General features: G+C 32.9%; 2 protein-coding genes and 1 long non-coding RNA gene across 6 annotated transcripts in view; 1 reads left to right on the top strand and 2 right to left on the bottom strand.

Annotated features, from left to right (window-relative positions):
• Positions 1-21,436, top strand: part of IMMP2L (inner mitochondrial membrane peptidase subunit 2) — a 906,633-nt gene that overhangs the window by 423,040 nt on the left and 462,157 nt on the right. The gene's annotated exons all lie outside the window — the stretch shown is intronic.
• Positions 1-21,436, bottom strand: part of LOC306667093 — a 624,638-nt gene that overhangs the window by 196,080 nt on the left and 407,122 nt on the right. The gene's annotated exons all lie outside the window — the stretch shown is intronic.
• Positions 13,161-21,436, bottom strand: part of LRRN3 (leucine rich repeat neuronal 3) — a 34,179-nt gene continuing 25,903 nt past the window's right edge. For both annotated transcript variants that reach the window (XM_079149352.1, XM_079149353.1), the window contains exon 2: positions 13,161-16,112. In XM_079149352.1, the coding sequence (XP_079005478.1) occupies positions 13,628-15,754 (2,127 nt within the window). In that variant the 5' untranslated portion in view covers positions 15,755-16,112 and the 3' untranslated portion in view covers positions 13,161-13,627. The remainder of the gene's footprint in view (positions 16,113-21,436) is intronic.

Below are 21,436 nucleotides of genomic sequence, written 5' to 3'. Positions count from 1 at the left end.
AATCCCAAAAAACCAAAGACTGAATGTATTCCCTGATAAGTGGATGATTATATATAATGGGGGTGGGATGGGGTGAGGAGTGAGAGAAGAATGGAGAAACTTTAGATTATGTAGAAGGAAATGAGAGAGAGGGGGGTATGAAAAATTGTGTGCTATATTGTTAATGTGGAAAACAGCTTTAAAAATGTTTATAAATCAGAAGCTGAAATAGATACAAGTTTTAGTCATTCTAATAATGTGTTCTGTTCTTCTGAGCCTCCTATTAACATATGTTGGAGTTTAATGGTTGTTAGTGAATTAAATAATGAAATAGCCAGGTGTGTGGTTACTGGGAATACCTTTCACTAGTTTACTAGTGGCTGGGATTGATTTCTGGTTTTAACTAAAAGCCTTGTATCATTATGACTTTCTCTAATGACCACAGTGTTGTGGAATCATTCTGCTTCATTTTCCAGTTCTTAGTTTGTGTCAAGCTTCACTTCAAAAAGTATGCAATCAATGAAAAAAATTTCTGGCTGTAGAGATTCTGCATTATCTGCTCTTAGGATAATTACTGGTGGTAATTAAGTTACATAAGACCTACCCCTGCTATCTGCTCAATGACATTAGTCTAAGAGGTCATAATAGTTCACAGGAGAAATATCAAGGTTGATAGTTGTTATTAAAAACCAACAATGTGCCAATTTGCTTTTACATAGATACCAAACTTCTTTCACTGCTTTCTATAAAAATTTTTTATCACTCTTCTGGTAAGTTACCTAAACTTCCTTCGCCTAAATTTTCTCATCTATAATGCAAAATATGGTTATTGATAAAATTTAAAGAGTTAAATGTCATATATGCTAGTGCTTAGCATTTACTATGATGATGTTGATGATGTTAACCATGGATTTGGTGTTAGGTATAATACTGTTGTGTGTCTAGAGTTGGCTGCTTCCATTTGAAAATGGTGCACCAATTTGGCTAATACTACTCTCCAACCAAATAAAGAGATTAGAGATGAGTACACCTGGAAAATTGCATTCAATTTTTGGTACTACATTTTAAGAGAACATTGGTGACTTAGATCATGTCCAAGTAGAGTGCTATGGATAGCTTTAAGGGCATGGATTTCTTCAGAGTGGAATAAAGAAAAGTTGGGAACAGGCTAGCATAGTCAGCCACTTGAAGAACTGACCTATGTACGTAAATTATATTCATTCTCTTTTTTTATCCTTAAAATGAAATTAATGAGTATAAGAATAAACAAATACTCAGACAAACATGTTATGGAAAATTTTGTTTATTCCTAGAGCCTTTCAAAAATAAAGGCTGACATCCAAAGGACCGATGTAATAGAGGTTAGTAACATCTGCCAGTCAAGTCACTGGGTAGTGGGTGGAAGAATGACAGGATGAACACTGAAATCTCCTTTCATTCTAAGAGTTTAAGGCTTCAATGTCACTTTTAAAGTGAGACAACTTTAGACTGGTTTAAGGGTGGAAATGGTAGAGGCAGAGACAATATCATAAATTTTGTCCAAGGAAGAATGGCTGACTTTTATAAGGGTTGTAGGGGGACAGGATGACTTTTGTAAGGGTTGTAGGGGGACAGGATGAATGTTGAGGCTCTCTTCTCTGTACTTTATCTTGTGTAATAATCACATGTTACTTTTACAATAACACTAAAATAATATCAATATTATTTTTTTCTGGGTGCAATGGCACACACATGAAATCCCAGTCTCTCAGGAGGCTGAGGAAGTAGGATCACACATTCAAAACCAGCCTCAGCAAGGCCCTAAGCAACTCAGAAAGATTCTGTCTCTAAATAGAATATTTACAAGAGGGGAGCTGGGTTTGTCTCTCAGTGCTTAAATGCCCCTGGGTTCAACCATCCATACAAAAAAAAAAAAACCATATGTGTGTGTGTGTGTGTGTGTGTGTGTGTGTGTATTTCTTATTTTATTTTTTTGGTACTGGGTATTGAACCCAGGGTTGCTTTCCCACTTAACCACATCCCCAGTCCTTTTTATTTTTAATTTTGAGGGAGGATCTTGCTAAGTTGCTTAGGGCCTCACTGAATTGCTGAGGCCCTCCTTAAATCTGGATCCTTCTGCTTCAGCTTCTTGAGTCACTGGAATTACAAGTGAGTGCCACCATATCCAGCTCCCTTTGTATTTTTAAATAATATATATATATTTTTTTGTGGTGCTGGGGATTTGAACCCAGGGTCTTGTGCTTGTGAGGCAAGCACTCTACCAACTGAGCTATATCCCCAGCCCCTAAATAATATGTTTTTAAGGGATAATATGACCTTATGTTGATAAGGTTGGGAACTTCAAAAGAGGTTTGATAATAACAACAATAATGATAATAAATCTCCTTTGTGCAGGCAGTATTTAAAGATCACAGGGTTAGTTCTTAGTGCAGTGAAATCTTTATTACTAGGAACATCACCAGTGAGAAAGGCACCTACAGCTTTTGGATTGTTCACTTTGGAGGAATGGAAAGATTCAATGGACTTTCGAGTTTATCTGATGATAACTTTATATGGTATATCATTTTGCATAGCCATAATTAATTATGGTGGGTTAGCACAATTTTTCTGACATCATAGAGTAGGTAATAGGTGTGGATCACATAATCAAATGTCACATATAATGTATAATGGGAATATCTTATATCTTTAAAAGGTCTTTATAGATGTGTACACAATAGAGTTTTATAATGTCTTCATAATTTCAAGATTTTAATTTTATATTCAAAATCAAGGGCCATTGGCCTCATAGATATTCTGATGTTTTATATGCTCAGTAGAACTAGAAGTTTTTTTTTTTTTTTTTTTTTTTCTTTAAGGAATAAGATCACAGTTTGTGCTGAGTCACTAAAATATTCTACCTGGTTATCAGAGTATCCACACTGAGAAAAAGTTGGTTTGAGTGGTACAGACTGGTCTCAGGTCAGACTTCCTCTTATTAACAAATTAAAAACCACTCTTTTGTTAAATTTATTTAGTAAGCATTTTTTCTGAAAGGATGACCAGTCCTTTTTCATTATCTATACCAGAATAACATGAAATAGGTACGTCTGTCATGATTGGTTATAATACTCACCACTAAATTAGGAAGCTAGTATCAAAGTGATAAAGTTTTCTGGGTGTACTGACACCAGTATTTAAATGTCATGGGAAGATAGATGTGCTTTTACCCAATTTATTTTCCATTTGTAATTTTCTTCTTGGTTTAAACTGAAAATCCTCAAAAAAAGTGTTCCAACAAAACATTATTAAAGAACTAAAAAAAAAAAAATACCTATTTTAGTACTCTTCCTATCACAGTTCCTCAAAACACTTCAGAAAATTTAGTAGCAAAAGTGTCTTCAAAGTTTTGTTTTCAATTATAGAAGAGATAAGTTTATGCTTTAAAAATACATTGTCATATTTTAAACCTTAATCTGATGTGATATAATATACTTTCTTACTCTAAAAATCCATATTAAACTACCTTTCATTAGACAATCTTAAAACTTTTCTTCTTATGAGAGTACAGTAGTATAAAACTAGAAAATCTAGTCTTGAGGATCCAGTTTATAAGGGTCAGTACTTCTTCAAATACTCTCCTGTTTTGTTTGTAGTTCAAGGTCCCATTTGGGTAAATAAAAGACAAAAATTTTCATATCACCTGAAGAAAGTAATATGTGTGAAATGCAGTTAGTTAGAACTGTCTGGTATTATACAAAATAGTCTGTTTTAGTCAACTTTTTAGTTCCTGTGATTTAAAGACGTGACCAAAACAATTTTAGGTGAGGAAAAGTTTATTTAGGGCCTCATGGTTTCTGAGATCTCAGTCCGTAGACAGCCATTTCTATTCCTTTGGGCTTGAAATGACGGAGAACATCATGGTAGCAGAATGTGGCAGAGGGAAGTAGCTCATATGATGATCAGAAAGCAGACAAACAGAGACTCCACTTGCCAGATACAAATATATATTCGAAAGGCACGCCCCTTTGGTACCAGCCTACGCCAGGCAAACCCTACAGGCCTTCAGTTGTTACTCAGTGAATTCCTTCAAGGGATTAATTCACTGATCTGGCTAAGGCTTTCATAAACCAGTCATTTCTCCTCTAAACCTTCTTGCATTGTCTCTCACATAAGGGGGATGCCTTACATCCAATCCATAACACAGTTCAAAGAGGTAAGATGCAGTAAGTTTTCTCTATTTTTATACTCATATGTTTATTAAACTCCATGAAACATATTTGTAAAATATCTGAAAGAAAAGTCCAATTGACAGTAGAAATAGAACTAGGTCAGTCTCAAATTCAAAGAGATAGGCCATAATTTTACGTTGTATTTGATTTTTTTATATATAAAACTATCCAGAATATCTAGGATCTCTTTGCCCTTTGGAGAGACATGGAGAAGGAGAGTGACATTTTGGCCTTCTGTTTATTTCATAGAAGATGTATTTTTAAAATATCTGAAATTAGGATATCCTGAAGATTCTGGTAAATGTGCTTTGAAGGTCTTGAGTGTCTGTCTGTATTTATGTGATTTTGGATTACAGAAGACCTAAAAAGATTAATTACAGGGTATACCTGCCTATTTCCTTTTAATTTTTAACTTCTTTATTGCCAACTATGAAAGACTAGGGATTATATGGGGAAGGGGGTGCTGGACTACTGAGGAGATAGAATTGAAATGTGGAAAACTAACTTTTTTTACCCTTATACATCAGTCCAGGTGTTTTAAATTTGGCAGTCATTTTCTACTGGGATAGTAATTTCCACTAGGGTCACCATCAAATAAAGTTGCCTTTAAAAGGTGACTTTTACCATTCTCCCTCTCTATCATTCTCAATTCAGTTCCTACTCTTTCCTCTTTCAGAGCTTTTTCCCAGTTGTGCACACTCTCATGCTATTAAAATTCTGTAAACTATTGTCATCTTCATGCACTCCCTGATCTACTCCCAATATTTCTCTGCTCTCCAATTGAAAGAGTATATAAAGATTGTCTTAGTTGTGAGTTAGTAGCCTTTCTGGGGCCTTTCTGTTTGCTATGTGGATGATATTTCTGTGCTTTCCATAATTTTTTATCTTGTATTGAAAATGCCATATTCATTTGTTACTATTTATCTTTTCTCTATAAGTTTTGTGATGTTAAGAGGATTTGTCTATCATAGTTAATGTTGAATATCTGGTAGTTAATATTAGTGGCACATAGTTGCTACTCAATCAGTAGAAACTGAATGAAGAAAATGCATGCATGGATGATGTGGGTCACTCTTTGTCTTTCTGCTTAAAAATTTTGTCTCTCTGCTGCTACTACTTTCCAAATCTCATTTTTTGGAAAGAATCTTCAACACAAATTATTGATTAAACAAAAACAGCAGCAAACACTAAGGTGGGAGCATATAACTAGGGATGAGAACATTGCTCAGCATAGTCACTTTCAAATATTTGCATGCAAAAATTAGTACTCATTGAATGCCGAGGAACTTCTTTACACATTAAATTATTTCTGTGTGATAATTTCATATCTTAGAATCTCCTTAACCTACTAACGTGTTTGTGTTTTTAATGAACCACTTTGTTTCTCCTACTGAGAAGTCTGGATGACCAACTTCCTATATTGGCACTTGTAGATTTTGATCACATAGGTATGTTTGATGGTGTTTTTATTTAAGTTTTTTTTTTTTTTTTTGCTAACCCATTTGTCAATAAATAATCCATGTCATCTATACTATAGAAAATTTTTTATTTTCTAGAGCTTCTATATACAATTTATAATTGTATAAACCCAAGGTTTGCAATAGATTTTATAATCTATGAAGTCAGTCAGCAAAGCTAAAATATCAAAGCATGATGACTTCTGACATTAAGCTGTTGGTGTTAAGGTAGTGTTCTGGGTTTACTATGTCTGAAGTTCCAGTATTCACAAGAATGGGGATGGCGGCAGTAAGCCCAAAGGAAGCTTTTGTTTCCTCAACCTTACTCTTTATGTAGGATGTACTTTATAATATCAGGTTTTTTTTTGTTTGTTTGTTTTAGTGAATGTGTCATTCAACAATTTATTTAATCAATGATTTTGATTAAATATATTCATTTTCCTAAAGGAATGGGGAAGTGAGATTTTCCTTATTTTTATTTCCTGCTAGAATTTCCAAAGATAAGCCCTAGAATTTTATTTGAAATAACATCCAAATAGAAAACATAAATATACCTACAGCAAAAACCGAGGGGAATAAAAATGTAAATATTCTGTTTTATTTTTATTTTTTTTATTATAAACAAATGGGATACATGTTGTTTCTCTGTTTGTACATGGCGTAAAGGCATACCATTTGTGTAATCATAAATTTACATAGAGTAATGTTGTTTGATTCATTCTGTTATTTTTTCCATTCCCCCCACCCCTCCCACCCCATAATATCAGGTTTTTATGAATGATGAATGTAACCTGGACATGGTAAAGTGGGTTTAGCAGCTTTTTCTTCATCCTGTATTTTTCTCTAAAGGAACTGAGAAAGAAGATCTTTTTAGATTGGAACTGTGAAGTAGATGTATTGAAATAACACTTAAAAAAAGTATTTTAAAAGTCCCTAGCCTTGCCACCTTATAGGTGAAAATGCTTATTTAATATATTTTATTTATAATAGTATGCATAGGTTCTTTTTTTGATAAACCTGTGTTCTTTTTCTTTGACAAGTAGTAGCTAGATGTTGACAAATAGGAACCTTTTATCCCCAATTCCTGATGTAAAACTGAGATAGGAATATTAGAAAAGAATATATTGATGGGGACATTTAGAAGATAATAGAAACGGTTAATGAATTTAGTAGTTGGCGGGTTGTTCATCCCCCACCCATTTCCTCTTAATTGTTTTTGAGGGTTATAACTTACCTATAAGGTATATTAGTGTTAATATTTCTCATTGTGTGTATCTTTGTTTTTTCTGCTCTACATTATTGTTATTTTGTTGAAAAACACTTAACTTCACTGAAACTAACATATAACATGGGATGTAAAGTAAGAATATTAATACTGAACTCAGGGATTTTATGAGGATTGAGTAAATTGAATTATAGTTGCATATGCAAATATATACATTTAGTATATTTGTGTGTAAATGAATTCATTGTGTGTGTTTAGAGAGAGAATAGGGGTAGAGGGGAGGGAAGGAGAGAGGGAGAGAGAGAGAGAGAGAGAGAGAGAGAGAGAGAGAGAGAGAGAGAGAGAGAGAGAGAGAGAGAGAGAGAGAGAGAGAGAGAGAGAGACAAGAGAGAGAAAGACAACCCTGTCTGTTTTACTGCCACACAGTAAGATGGGAAATGCTCATTTTTCTCATAGTGTTTTCTTTTTAAGACCAGGAATGAACTTCCTAAAACCACTGCAAATCGTTAGTCTGGCATAAATTCAGCATTTAGTAAATGTTCCTTCCTTCCTTTGTTTTTTTCCTTCTTTTCTAGTTTTTACTCTTGTTCCTTAAGTATATATGAATGAATATTTTTTAAATATGATATGTAAATAATATTTACTAAATTCCAAGCAATGACACTGCATTGTCACTTTAGGACTGAGCCTGAACTGAGGCATACATAATCTATTGGAGGAAAAACCAATTCCCCTTGTCTCTCAAGATTATATTTTATGTAGTTCATTTTTTTCCTGTTTCATTCACTGAATTTCTGTTGATTTGTGTGGACAAAATTTTTATTAATACAAAGAAGTGAATTTTTTGTTTCTGACTATTTTTATTTCTCTTCTATATCATTGCCATGATTAGAATTCCCTTTACACTCAGGGTTTGAATGGGTTTGATCATATTGTGCTATTATATGCGTTCATGCATTTTATAGGTGAATATGTTTGAAAATGCTGATAAAATAAGTGAGTTAATGTGAAGGTTATATATTAGAATGTTGGTTTATTGATTATCTCACTAAGAAATGGATGAGAAGGCTAGAGTCTTTAAGGTATTGTGGAGATAGGATTTTTTGTTCTTTACTGAAGAGCTGACTCTTCAATAATTTATTAAAGGGGTATCTGACCTTAATCCCAGTCCTGATAATGAATTTCAATTTTATAAAGTGTTCTTTTGAAGAACTGTTTTGCTATATTTGGCTATATTGCTTTAGTAATGGTATCTCTGATAGTTTAAGAACAGTTTCTATCTTTACCAGCCTTGAGTCTGGTACCACAGATAACAGGGAGTTTATTTTATTACACTCTGATTCTCTCAATGTGAAGATTAGGAAGGTCAATTTATGTCCTGAGCTTACTCCATTATTTGTTCCAGAGGTTGGTAAACATTACAAATGGATATCACAATTGGATTTTGAATCAATAACTTCAGACACTGAACCATATATTTTAATGAGAAACTGGATTTTCTTTACAATGGTCACATAATGCTATTAGTTTCTTGAAGATATATTAGAATTAGAAAAGGTAAATATAAACACACAAAGTACTATAATGTCTCCAAATACCATTATATTTCATTCCTCTCAAAGGCTTACTGAGGTCAACCACAATTCTTTTTGCTATGTTTTGTTATTCTGGGTCACTCCACAATAAATTTGAAATCAAACATGATATTTGCTCTGAATTTATTACTTATTTGGAGACCTCAGTTTGCTCTTAGGAGAAAGTCTTATTGATGCTTGTGAGGCATTTAATTCTATAATTGTTGCATACCACATGGCTTATTCAAAGATCAACTATGATTCCTCTGGGGTGAAAATAAAGTGAATTAGGATAGGTAAATTTAAGCTCTATGGGCTTGTCTCTTTTCTATGGGAATAAGAAGCTATTGTATTTTTTTCATAAAGTATCTTCTCAATTGAAAATGCTTAATGCTCACTCCTCAATTCACAGGCATTTCTGTATACATCATCAGTTAAATAATTTGGCCAGATTTTGGCAATAATTTATATTTTGTTGGAATATTCTTCAAAATTTTTCTTTTAATAATTCTTCTTGGGATTGAATATATTATTCATAATTTATTAGTATTAAATCTGTTTTTGTCCTATTCTCATGCAAAAATAATAATTTTTATCTTTCTCTTACTTCCAAAGAAAAAGATAAAGTTAGGACATAGTTGCCTTTAAAATAGTGTTTCATTTTTAAATGAGCATATATATAAAAGCAGTTACTATTTGTTGACACTGGCATCAATTTCTTTCTTTATTCTGGAACTCCATGATACTGTTTGTAGCATTTGATTTTAGGCTTGGCTGTTTCAGGCCAGTAAAATTCTATAGTTCTCTCAAGCAATGACCTAGTTAACAATATATTGATCAGGATAGAGTGATATTATAGAAGTGGGGCTGTAGAAGCAGGGATGAGAGAAAAGATTATTGTAGTCTTTTTTCTAACTTATCCCAACACAGTCATTTGTAATTCTAGATACAGCAAACATATGTGTGGCAGCCATACCTTTCACAAAATTTTAACTTATTTGTAGCACATTTTCTTGGGAAAATTTTTTTTTAAAGATTGGATCAAGGAAATTGCATCTCAGAATTTAATTTCTGTACTTTACTCAATGACCTTCTGAAAATCAACATTGGCATGAAGACCAAGTTATCTGTAATTATATATACAGTTAGATTTTTTCCCCTGATATTTATGATAGCTTTTAGGGACATTTTATCAAAATTGTCTCATTCTTTGGCAAATTTATAATTTTCAATTTTATTTTTTAATTGTTTGCTTTGTAAGTGTCTGACATATTAATTCTAAAAGGCTTGATCTAAAAGACCACTGTATGGAATTTGAAGGTTTTCCTTCATAGTTACTGGAAGATCTTTCATGATTCTTCTTCTTGTAAAATATATAAATGCTTTGTCATTGCTAGATTACCTTCTTGAATTTACCTTCTAATTTTCTTGGGTGACCAAATTCTATGAGTTTAAAATAGGGGAAATATAACAGTTATCCATGATTCTGTGCCTAGAAATAACTTATGGGATATAGATAGGTTTCTTGATTTAATCAGTTTAAGGAGAGTATTAGGATAGTGTTCCTATATCAACATACATTTTGACCAAGAAAAATTATTGTAATTATCTGGGCATTTTCATTTCATAAAATTTTGAGTTAAATTTTCCTTCGTGTGATTTTAACTGGTTTTAAGAATCAATACATATTTGTGAAAACATTGAGAAAATAGACCAGAATACAAGTGAGTAGAATATGAATCCCTACATAACAAGGAATTTGTACTGTTCATGACTTTTTCCCCCGGCAATTCATAGCAATATAATAAATATTTTCTCAAAATACACAAAAGATACATGAATGAAAAAACTAAATAGTTATCACTTTCAGCTTATGCTTATCCATAGACAGTTGTGACTAAAAAAATTTGTTTAAATAGAAGGAAACTTAAGGACTGAAACAGGTGTTAAAGCCTGATACATGTTACCAAAAATCTATTTCATTTCTTCCTGGGCAAAATGATGGCATGTTACTGCTTCACTTTACAGGCAGTTACATATTTTTCTCTACTGTTTTTATATGCAATGACACATTGCTTAATGATGAGTTACATTCTGAGAAGCGTATGGTCAGTTTATTTTGTCACTGTGTGAACATCATAAAGTGTACTTATTCAAACCTAGATGGTATAATGAATCAGTCAAATGACCTATTGATGTAATCAAGGGATGTAATCAACATGAGATGTGTGAGGGTACTGCCAGCATAACATTGCATACTGTTTTCTAGTGCACTTTAAAAAAACATAAACTGAAGGAGCACATTCTACAATAATGATGAAAGTATAATATAGTAAATATATAAACCAGTAACTTAGACACTTATTATCAAGTGTTATATACTGTATATAATTGCTTTACTTTTATACACCTCACAGTGTAGTAAGTTTGTTTACATAGGCAATAGGAAATTTTCAACTTCTTTACAATCTTATGAGACCACTTTTATATAAACTATTATATAAACTATTGTTGATCAGAACTTTTTTTATGCAACACATGACTGTATGTTTGTATTCTACTGGGAATGCTCTTTCAGATAATTTTAATTTTTGTAGTAAGAATTAGAAAATATGTAATTCTTTTAAAATTATTTTTGTGAAAAGTTGCTTTCCTCCATACAAGGTAAACAAACGAATTAGCATTCATAGAGTATAAACTTTAGAGTATTGACTGTAATAGGTAACTTCTCTATTGCAACAATGCAACTGTGTGCTGCAACACAATTATAAGTTACGTGCTTTGAGAACTTTGGTAAGTGCTAGTAGTTAATTTTAAGTGAAGTTTAAGGATGTAACTTAGGGTGTATGTATTTTCAACATTGAAGCAAACATCTTTTCTCTCTTATTGCATTTTAGATTAAAATTAAATCAATAAATAGAACCATTACTTGCTTTGAGCATCTGTATTTATTTGGTTGTAACAAAAATACTTACTTTCCATACTCACTACTAGATGTCTCTTCAGAAGGCTTTTCATAAGATTCAAAGGAAATATGTAACTCAAAATGCATTCTCAGTTCTATGATATATTTTTGATGGTTCTTCATGCATATAGATTTAAAAATAACATATAAGATACCTGATCAAGTTCTTGCTGACCTATACAATACCTGCATCCTAATAGGTCCTATTTCAGCTCCTATATCTTTGACAAATAGCTGAGCTCCAAAAAGCCCTGTCCGTGGTTCTGAAACCTCTTGTGATGTATGAGCATGTCTTGCTGATAAATTCTAATGTCAGCCTCTGTGTGATAGTGATTCATCAGGTTGTAAAATTTGTGTTTGGGAACCACATTGAATTAGTAAGTTCCATATTTTGGTTGTGTTAAAATTAACACAGTTTGTTTTTTTTGTTTTAAAGAGTTCATAACAATTAACTTTCACATTGTCAAAAGTAGCTAGAATTTAATTTGAAATTATCAATGCTATCACAAAAGGAATGTATATAATATTAATATTAATAAATAGATATGACTGAAGTGCTGGAAATGTTTACAGAGCAGTGACATGTTGATAATAAGCATCAAGCTACTGTGAGAAGTTAGACACTTGATTATGAACAAACACAACAGTAATTGACATGGAAGCTGTGTGGCTTTGTCAAGATAGGCAATATGCCTATAAAAACTATGGCTTACTAGCTTAAATTTTTGAAAAATATTTCAGGCTATTTCCTTTATACAAAAATATGTTTAATTTGCTAGACTCTGTTTTTGTTTGTAAAAATGACTAAAAACCTCAATGATCTTAGTTGTTTTTTTTTTTAAGTGAAATTCTTGCATTACTTATATAAGATTTTTAAATAGCTAGTAATGTTCTTGGCACTTGTTTTCAATGATTTGCAATTTTGTAAGCTGTTTTTTAGCACTTTAAATATAGTCTTAGAGGACTGCATTTAATTTTTTTATTTTACTCTACATTAATTTCAGAAACTTCTTCTTACTTAAAGTCTTCTTAAGTTTCTAATGAACTCTAGTTATCTGAATTATGTTATTTTTACAGTAGGGTGAATTAGATTAAAGGTAGAATTTTGTGAAGTTGAACCTGTCACCCTTTTACTACTAATCCAATATATTTTATAGCAAAATTCTAAAATCCTAGTTTTGAAATTGAACATATTATTTCCTTGTTATGTTTGCAACATAATGAATTATTATTTTTCTCTATATCAGTGAAATGCATTATGTGTTTAAAATCACAGAAATTTGAAAAATTACATTTAGATCATAAGTCCTGCTGAAATTTGGCAATATTTTCTGCAAAGCAAGCAGCCTAAAGCTGAGCTACTATCAATTATTGAAATAGCACTTTCAGTCACTGAGGTATTAGATTTACATTGTCCAAATGTAATAATTAAATCCACTCCAAATACTACTTGTTAAGAAAAATCTTTAAGTGAATATATAATTTCCTGGAGGATTTGTCCAGTCAATAATTAAAGTATTAAATACAATATTATTATTGCCTTTTAATATTGATAAAATGCTTTCTAAAATCCATTTGTGTGCATTATATAAATGTAGTTACATAACCCAATAAGTGTTTTATACTTAACATCCAAAATTTCATTATAGAAAATCACTTTTGAAAAAGTGGTAATTTAAATGATACCTGATCAGCTGATATTTCCCAGAAATTATTCTTTATTAAGAAACAAAAACAAGACAAAAGCAATTGATTTTAATCCAAAATGTATTTTTCCTTATAAAAGAGGTCCACATACTCACTGTGTCTACTCTACATAATTTGTCCTTTTTATTACACCACGTGTCAATTCAAGTTTATCTGGTCACTGCAAAAACTCGTGGCTAATATGTGTAATACAACACAGGAGGAGGTATTGCTCAGTTCAACTACTCTTATATACTTAAAAAAAAATACAGAAATGTTTTTGTCCACTTTAATTGTTGTCCAGACATAAAAGTTACATGAAAGTCCTAGAAAATGGAATTAATTTATTTGGTTGCCACAGTACCCTTGAAGCCAGTTAATTAAAATGTTGAACTTGTACATATTTCCATTGGTCAGGAGCAGCATTGGTGAAGCTTAACTTTCTTTCTAGAAAGTTATGTTTCTCTGCCTATTTTTTAATGCAACTGGAGTCTTGAGCTTTTCTTTGAAGTTAGTTGAGTTGGTTGTTTTTATGACACATTTGTTGGCACACCTATCACTGTTGCTTTCACTTCCAAGGTTGTACTTTTCTCTTGACCTGCTTCCCAGAGGTTTATCAGAGGAGGATAAAGCTCACTGAATGCAAAGGTTGGTTTGTGTAAGTAATTCCTCACATGGCTATGTTTATCATTACAGTTCATTTCTTGAGAGAGGCAGCTAAAAAGACATATTACACCAATAATCCCTAGGAAGCCTCCAAGGCAGGCCATAAATGTTGTGGTGTTACTCTTTTCATACTCTTTTCGACCATGGTCCAAACCTTTTGTGGTGACATTTATACATTGTTTTCTGTTTTTCTGATAGATGGTGGGAATATCAATACAAATTTCATACTCAGTGGATGGGTTCAGATGAGTAAGATTATATACCTTGACATCAGATGGTATTCGAGCACTTTGGGCAGCATGAGAATTTTCAGTCTTGACAAAGGCAGTCCACTTAACACTGGATTTGAGAATTTTTGAACTTGCTTTCCAAGATACCAGAACTGAATTGGCCTGAATATCTCTTATTTTTATATTCAAAGACCCATTGTTATCTTGTGGAAAAGAACCATCCACTTTGATCATAATAGACTTCAAGTCAGCACCAACTAGGTTAGTTGCTATACAAGTATATAAACCCCCTTCTTTGGAGGTTATGCCACTTATATCTAATGTGCCTTCAGAATGGACATAGAACTTGTCTGTCAGAGTATTAGGTAAGAGTTTTTGACCAGAAGGTGTTATCCAGTAGATTTCGGGCTGTGGCTCTGCAGTAGCTCTACAGTGAAGGGAGACATAGCTGTCAGCTTCTACATCCAAATTAGAAGGAAAGCTCTCGGGAGCTATAAGAGGGAGGCAAATTTCCATCATGTCCCTGAAATGCACTTGTCGAACATTCTGGCCTTGGAATTCGGGTGGGTCCACACAAAACAGTGCATCTGGCTCCATAAATCGAATGTTGGTTTTGTTCATATTAATCCAACGGACGACACAGTCACACCTGATCGGATTGCTGTGTATGCTGATTTCCTTGAGGTTTGGCAGAGACTCAATGGTACCATGGTATAGGGCACTGAGGGCATTGCTGTTAAGCATGAGTGATTCTAGTTTGGGGAGTCTGAAAAATGCATTAGGGTGAATGTAAGACAATCTGGGGTTGTTAGTAGCTTCTATTTTTCTTAAATCTGGCAAGTTATCCACAGCAAGACTGTCAATGGAAATCAGCTCAGGCATATTATTTATCCCCAACTCTTTTAAGTGTAGCATATTGCTAAAATCACCTCTTCGTATTCTATTAATAGGATTTTTATTTAGATCCAAAAATTTGAGATTTACAACTTTCTGAAGAGCAATATGGGGCACTTTAATAAGCCTGTTGTCATAAAAAGAGATGCTTTCTAAGTTTTCAAGTCCAACCAAGGCATTATCTGGTATTTCCGTGAGGTTTATACCAGCTATAACCAGACTGCGAAGATTGATAAGAGGCTTAAAGTTCATGTCTTTGATTCTGATGATTGGATTTTCTCCAATCATCAGAATCTCTAGATTTGGAAGAGCATCGAACCACTTACTGTTGATCATCTGCAGTCTATTTGAATTGAGATGAAGTCGAAGAAGATTATGTAGGCCAATAAAGGCTCCGGGTGAAATTGTAGAAAGCAAGTTGTGATTAATATAGAGTTCTTGTAAGTTACTCAGTCCAGACAGACATTTTTCAGGCAGCTCAGTAAGTTTGTTTTCCTCTAGGTACACAGAAAGGAGCTGATACATCTTTTTTACATTAATATTGGTGACTGAAGATAAATTGTTTTGAGATAAGTCCAGGCCAGTAAGGTTTACTGGAAAGTCTGTGGAATATTCAATTTTTGCAATATTGTTAGTCTGTAGAAGCAGAATCTGTGTGTCAGCAGGCAATCTGGCTGGGAAACTTAAAAGACCTAAATCATTACAATCCACTGTAGATGCCTCCATATAAATGGATCTGGGTGTAAACCAAGGCCTGATTTCACATGTACACAACTGTGGGCAATCCACTTTTTTATCTACAGCTTGTACTAGTGTAGTGATAGCTAGGCCAAGTAGCACATGAATTTGGAGTGGCATGTCCTTCATCTTAACTTTCTTCTTCAGAAATTTAATGGGCCCTTAAGGATTCCACAGTCACTACTAGTAAGTTTAATAATAGCTGGTTGATTAGGAGAACACTTGCATTTGTCAAATGATGAATGCCATAGAACTGTAGAGTTTTTCTTCATAGAAATAAGTATGGGTACTACAATTGCTTTGTCCAAAAACGTCATACATATTGGAGAAAAGAAGGTCACTATTTCCTTAATGATATAATATTGATGAATTTTTTGAAGATGGAGTATGTATAGATGGTTACAGGAAATTGAGCAATTCATTTATTTAGGAGTATACTATTCAAATCCCATGCTTCGTCAGTACTTGCAGGAATAGCAGCCTTATGCTAAATCCAATAAAATAAAGAATAAAAGAAAAAAGAAAAATAATTAGTACAAGGGAAAAAACAACGTTCATTAACTAATTATTTCATATGTAAATAGTTCCTTCAGTAAGTTTTGATGGCTTTGTCCTTGTTACAACTGACCCTGAGGTTTGGCCTACGCATGGGATAGGCTCAGAGATTTGATCTTAAGAAGACTGAAGTTTCATTAAATTTAATAAAGATGCTTCCAGGACTTTTCTGTAATTTCAATTCTTTACTTGTTTTACCCTAAATTTTGTTTATCATATTTTTTATTCCCTCTACCATTTAGTAATGGGGGGCAGGTAGACAACCTTTCAATGATATTGACTTTTCCCCCCCTTAGGAAATATTATTATTCTAGTACAATCAAATGAGTTAGAGTGTGGTTTCTTAGACCCTAGGAGATAGTATTTGGAGACACAAATTGATTGTTAAATGAACTAGAAGAAGTGGTATTTAGCTGGAATTCCCATTTTCATTCATGCTTCTCTTCGTAGTCTCCTTTGCATAAAGTGACTTGGTGTGGGAAAAAGCATACACTCGTACATTGTTGGTAGCACTGCAAATTAGTACAACAACCACTCTGGGAAACAGTATGGAAATTCCTCAAAAAACTTGGACAATAAATACCATATGACCCAGGTGTCCCACTCTTTGGTATTTAAAAGATCTAAAATCAGTATATTATAAAGATGCAGGCACATCAATGTTTATAGAAGCACAATTCACAATAGCTAAGATATAGAACCAACCTACATGCCCATCAACAGATGAATGGATTAAAAAATGTTGTATTTATGCACAATAGAGTTTTACTCAGCCATTAAGAAGAATGGAATCATTCTGTGTTTGCAGCTAAATTAATAGAACTGGAAAACATCATGCTAAGTGATTTAAGTCAGGACCAGAAAGTCAAGGGTCAAATGTTTTCTCTCATATGTAGAAGGTATACCAAAACGACGGGGGGAAATAATATAAGTAGTTCAGGGGAATCTCATGAAAATAGAAGAGAGATCAGTGGAGTAGAAGAAGGGGATTGAGAGGGAGGAAGAGGAGTTTTGGAAATGGGAAGAACAGTGGAATGAAGCTGACCAACTTTTTTACGTTCACATATGAGTAAAACACAATGAATTTCACTTTTATGTATATCCACAATGCACTAATTGAAAAAAAAATATAGATAAATAGAAGAAAGATCAGTAGAGTAGATGAAAGGAAACAGAGGGTGGGAGGAGAATGGGGAAAGGGGAATACTGGGTACTGGGTTGGAGCAAATGGTATTCCATGCTTGTATAATTATGTCAAAATGAACCCCATATTATGAATATCTCTAATGAATTAATAAAAAGTGACTTGAACTTGGCAATATTTGGATGATGTTAATAATAGCTTATTACACGTGCGACTGTACATTATTATCCACAACTGGAGTTCATCATAATGTTTGACTGTTTTATTTATCCCTGATAATAATTTACATTCCATTAATCACAAACAATAAAACTTATTACTTCAGTATAACAGATACTTAGATATTTCTTTTAAATGGCTACCAATGTCTTTATCCCTGAGAGAGAAACAATTCCAGAACCAAGTTGCAGTCTGATATGAGGGGTGTTTTAAAATGCCATGCTACTTTGCTACATACTCAATTCTGTTGGACTGCTGCTGAGCTCACCCTTCAAGGGTGTGACTAGTCTCTTCCTTGGACTTGCTGCCTTTTAGCAATAATGGCCATAGCACTGTACCACTGTTCCTTTTAAAAATTACTCTCCCCAGTAATGATAATTTTGACAGCATTGCTGCCTAAGATGGGTACTTCACTGACAGACTTAAATGTACTTGGATATGCAGTCACTGTGGAGAGACAGAAACTCTCCTTTTTTTAAATAGAAAGAAAAAACTTTGTTCCTCAAAATCATGAATCACTTATAGCTCAAAGTACATCTAATTTGCCTCTTACCCTTTATTTTCAGAAATGTGATTTTTATGTAAAAACTGAGTCAGAAGATTCAGATAACTATTGCAGTATCTTTGTTATTTCCTTCATTACTTCATCTGTTTGCTGACCTTAAGTTCCCTTTTTTACTAAATGTTCATTCCAGCTGTTACTTCTGTTATAACTAGGTTCTAAGAACCTTGAGGATGAACTGTAACACTGTGCATTCTTTACTAAAAATTCCCGATGATCCTGTTTAGTCTATGGGGTCTTCTCCACATGTATCCTCATTTTCTGCCATTTTCCTGCATTCAGCCTCTTTAGAGTTATTGGTGCTTTTCCCAGTTCTTGCCTCTTCCTTTAAATTATCTTTCATTGTTTTTTCCAACCTCACTTCAGCGTCTCTCTTCTGATAAGACTTTTGCCCACATAATCTCTTCCTGTAGCTGTACTTAGCTACACCCTCTCCACCCTGCAGTGGTCCCATGGCCCTAGTGCACATGTCTGTGACAGTATTTTCTCCATGCTTTCCTTTGCTAGGAATAAATCACCTTGAGAGCATGAAGCTTCCTTGACTTGCATCCCTAACTCCTAGGCATGGTAATTAGAATGTAGTAGATACTCAAAAGAATTGCTTTGAATGAACCATTAAGTGAATTCTTCTAATAAATTTGCATATGTATCATTTCAATATGATTTAAGCAATTCAATTTGTTTAATTTACTAATTTCAGTAAGTTTAACTTTACTTTAAGCTTTAACTTTCAATGTGCTGCCTGTATTTTTGTATAAAACCCAAAGTAATTTTAAGGAAAATGCAAAGGAATATTAGACTTTAAAATTCAATCTATGGTATTGGTGGCTTACCCTTTTAATTTATTTGACATTTACTGAATACCTTTTATGTGCCAGTTTTTGGGCAAATAGCTAGAGGTGAAAAAGATGACTTATACATAGTTGTTTTGTTTAGTAATTTTTTTAGTCTTTATTGTATGGGGAAAACACACAACAAAACAAACTTAGACATCTACTGCTTATTTATGTCCAAAATGGAGACAAAGCCTAGAGAGTACAAAATAGATTTCTGTATGTTTCCATAAATCACTCAGTTGAGAATGGAGGAGCTATAGCTTTTGCTAATTAATTTCTTAAATTCACTTTTCCAACAAGGAGGAAACTGTTTTCCTTTAATTTAACCAGAAGATTGGAAATATTAAACATGAAGTATTCTTTTGGAGACAATATTAACCTAATAATGTCGCCTTTTATTTAGAAATTATTCTGGCAGGTGAAAATTTTAAAATTTTTATATGTATTTAATTAGAATAACTTTCTTGACCCCATTTCATTATTTATGAAGCCATATACTGCAAATAGCCACAGTTTGAACTAGATTTATCTGGGCAATATCAACATAAGAGACAAGATTTCTTATGGTGATGAACAAATTTAAATTTTATTTCTCTCTCTCTATAGGAAGAAACTGTCAACATGGGAAGTAGTGAATGTAGAAGTTTGACCTGTCTTTATTATAGTATTAACTTTTCCTTATGACTGTGGAAATTATCATGATACTTTAACTAATAGGCTATTTGATATGGAATATTTGCAGGATACTAAAGCAATAATAATAACAACAACAATTTCATTCTTAATGCTTTATAGTTCTCAAAGCCCATTCTTATTTATTATTTTATATTAACAATGGTTTTGTGATCTTGTGAGGTAGGTTAGTTAGATACTTTAATGCCCATTTTTTAATGTGAAGGTATTGATTTTTTCGTGGTAGTGCTTGGGATCACAACCAGGGCCTTGTACATGCAAGCCCAGCATTCTACCATTGAGCTACTACATTCCCAGACTTAATGTGAGGGTTTTGAGACCTTACAATTATTGTGATCTCATTTGCCTGAGATCACACAGCTAATAAAAGATGGGATGGGATTAGAACCTAGAATTTCTCCTTAGGCCTTAGCTTTCTAGAAAGCTACATTGCATGAATATATAGAAATGTGATAATTTTTACAGATAGTATAATTATTTTACTTCTCTGTGATAATTTTTACAGATAGTATAATTATTTTACTTCTCAAGAAGAATTGGCATTACCTTGGTCTTCAGATTTTTGAGTTGAGAAAATTAATTTTATTAATCCACTAATAATGACTAGTGTATGACTCATATGAGTCAAAATCACAAAGGATCAGTGTACAAAACCAAAGTGCCCCTTCATTTCAATGAGAAATATGACTGAGGGAAGAGAACACAAATTACTTAATCTACTTTTCCAATGTTTTTGCTCCAGTTTTAAAAATATACTTGGAAATATAAATTTTGAATCTGCAATTTACTAGTGAATACACAATCAGAGACAGAGATGCCAATTGGACCTCTTAATTATCACAGTCATCAGAAATGATAGCCTGCATGTCTGCTTTTCTAAGCCAAATGTCTATGGGAACTGGACCTCTTGAGTTTCTTTGTCCTTGGTGTGATCTCAAGCACAAAAACCCTTTGTCAGGAAGTTTTTCCTGAGTATCTCCTTGGTCAGCCATCACTTGTTTCTTAATCATTTTTGTTATATCTCTTTATTCCCTTACTAACCATGAGATTAGTAAGTACTATTTGGGTTACTAATGTACATTAGATTATTAAATTATTATTAGACATTAAACTGTTAGTTTTTTTCCTTTACTAAACATTTGATTATTAGATTATTATTCTTGCTAGATCATAGGTTAGTATTATTAGGGGTGGTGTTCAGCTCACATTTGATTTGATAATATCAACACATTTAGTTGGTTGATTAGGCCTTAGCTCAGATTACAAGTCAGTAAACAAAGGTTTGCTAGTTGTTAACTTACAAATGTAAGTCAATATTTGTACTGAATGATAACATATGAAATAGTGATCAAATGGGTTTAAAATGTTTCTAAGGATCTGAAAATAAACACAGTTAATAGAAATCAGGAGAAAAAAGATACACCCTCATATTTTTTTTCAGAAAAGTGTGAATGTCACAATTACATATACAGTGTCCATTGGCAAAACAGAAAATGATTCACTTTACAGACACCAATTTAGAAACATAGCTGTTCCTTAGAGTCATGCTGTACTCCTGCAAAAATGCTTTCTGCTATTGGCCATTTGGGGATTTAGGTTAGATAAGAATTCTAATAATGGTATTAATTTTGAAAGAGCTTTTCATTTCTTTTTGATATACATCTATAAAAATTTTAAAAATCAAAACTAAGTATGTCATTAAAAATAAATTGACCAGTTTAATCCTTTTTTCAGAATTTAAATTCCCTGACTCTTCCTATTTTTCTTCTGTCTTCCTCCCATCTTCCTTGTGATGCTTTTCC

This window comes from Sciurus vulgaris (genome assembly GCF_902686455.1).
Source record: "Sciurus vulgaris genome assembly, chromosome: 8".
NCBI lineage: Eukaryota > Metazoa > Chordata > Mammalia > Rodentia > Sciuridae > Sciurus > Sciurus vulgaris.
Note: the sequence above shows the minus strand (reverse complement) of the source record. Positions and strands in the feature narration are given on the sequence as shown.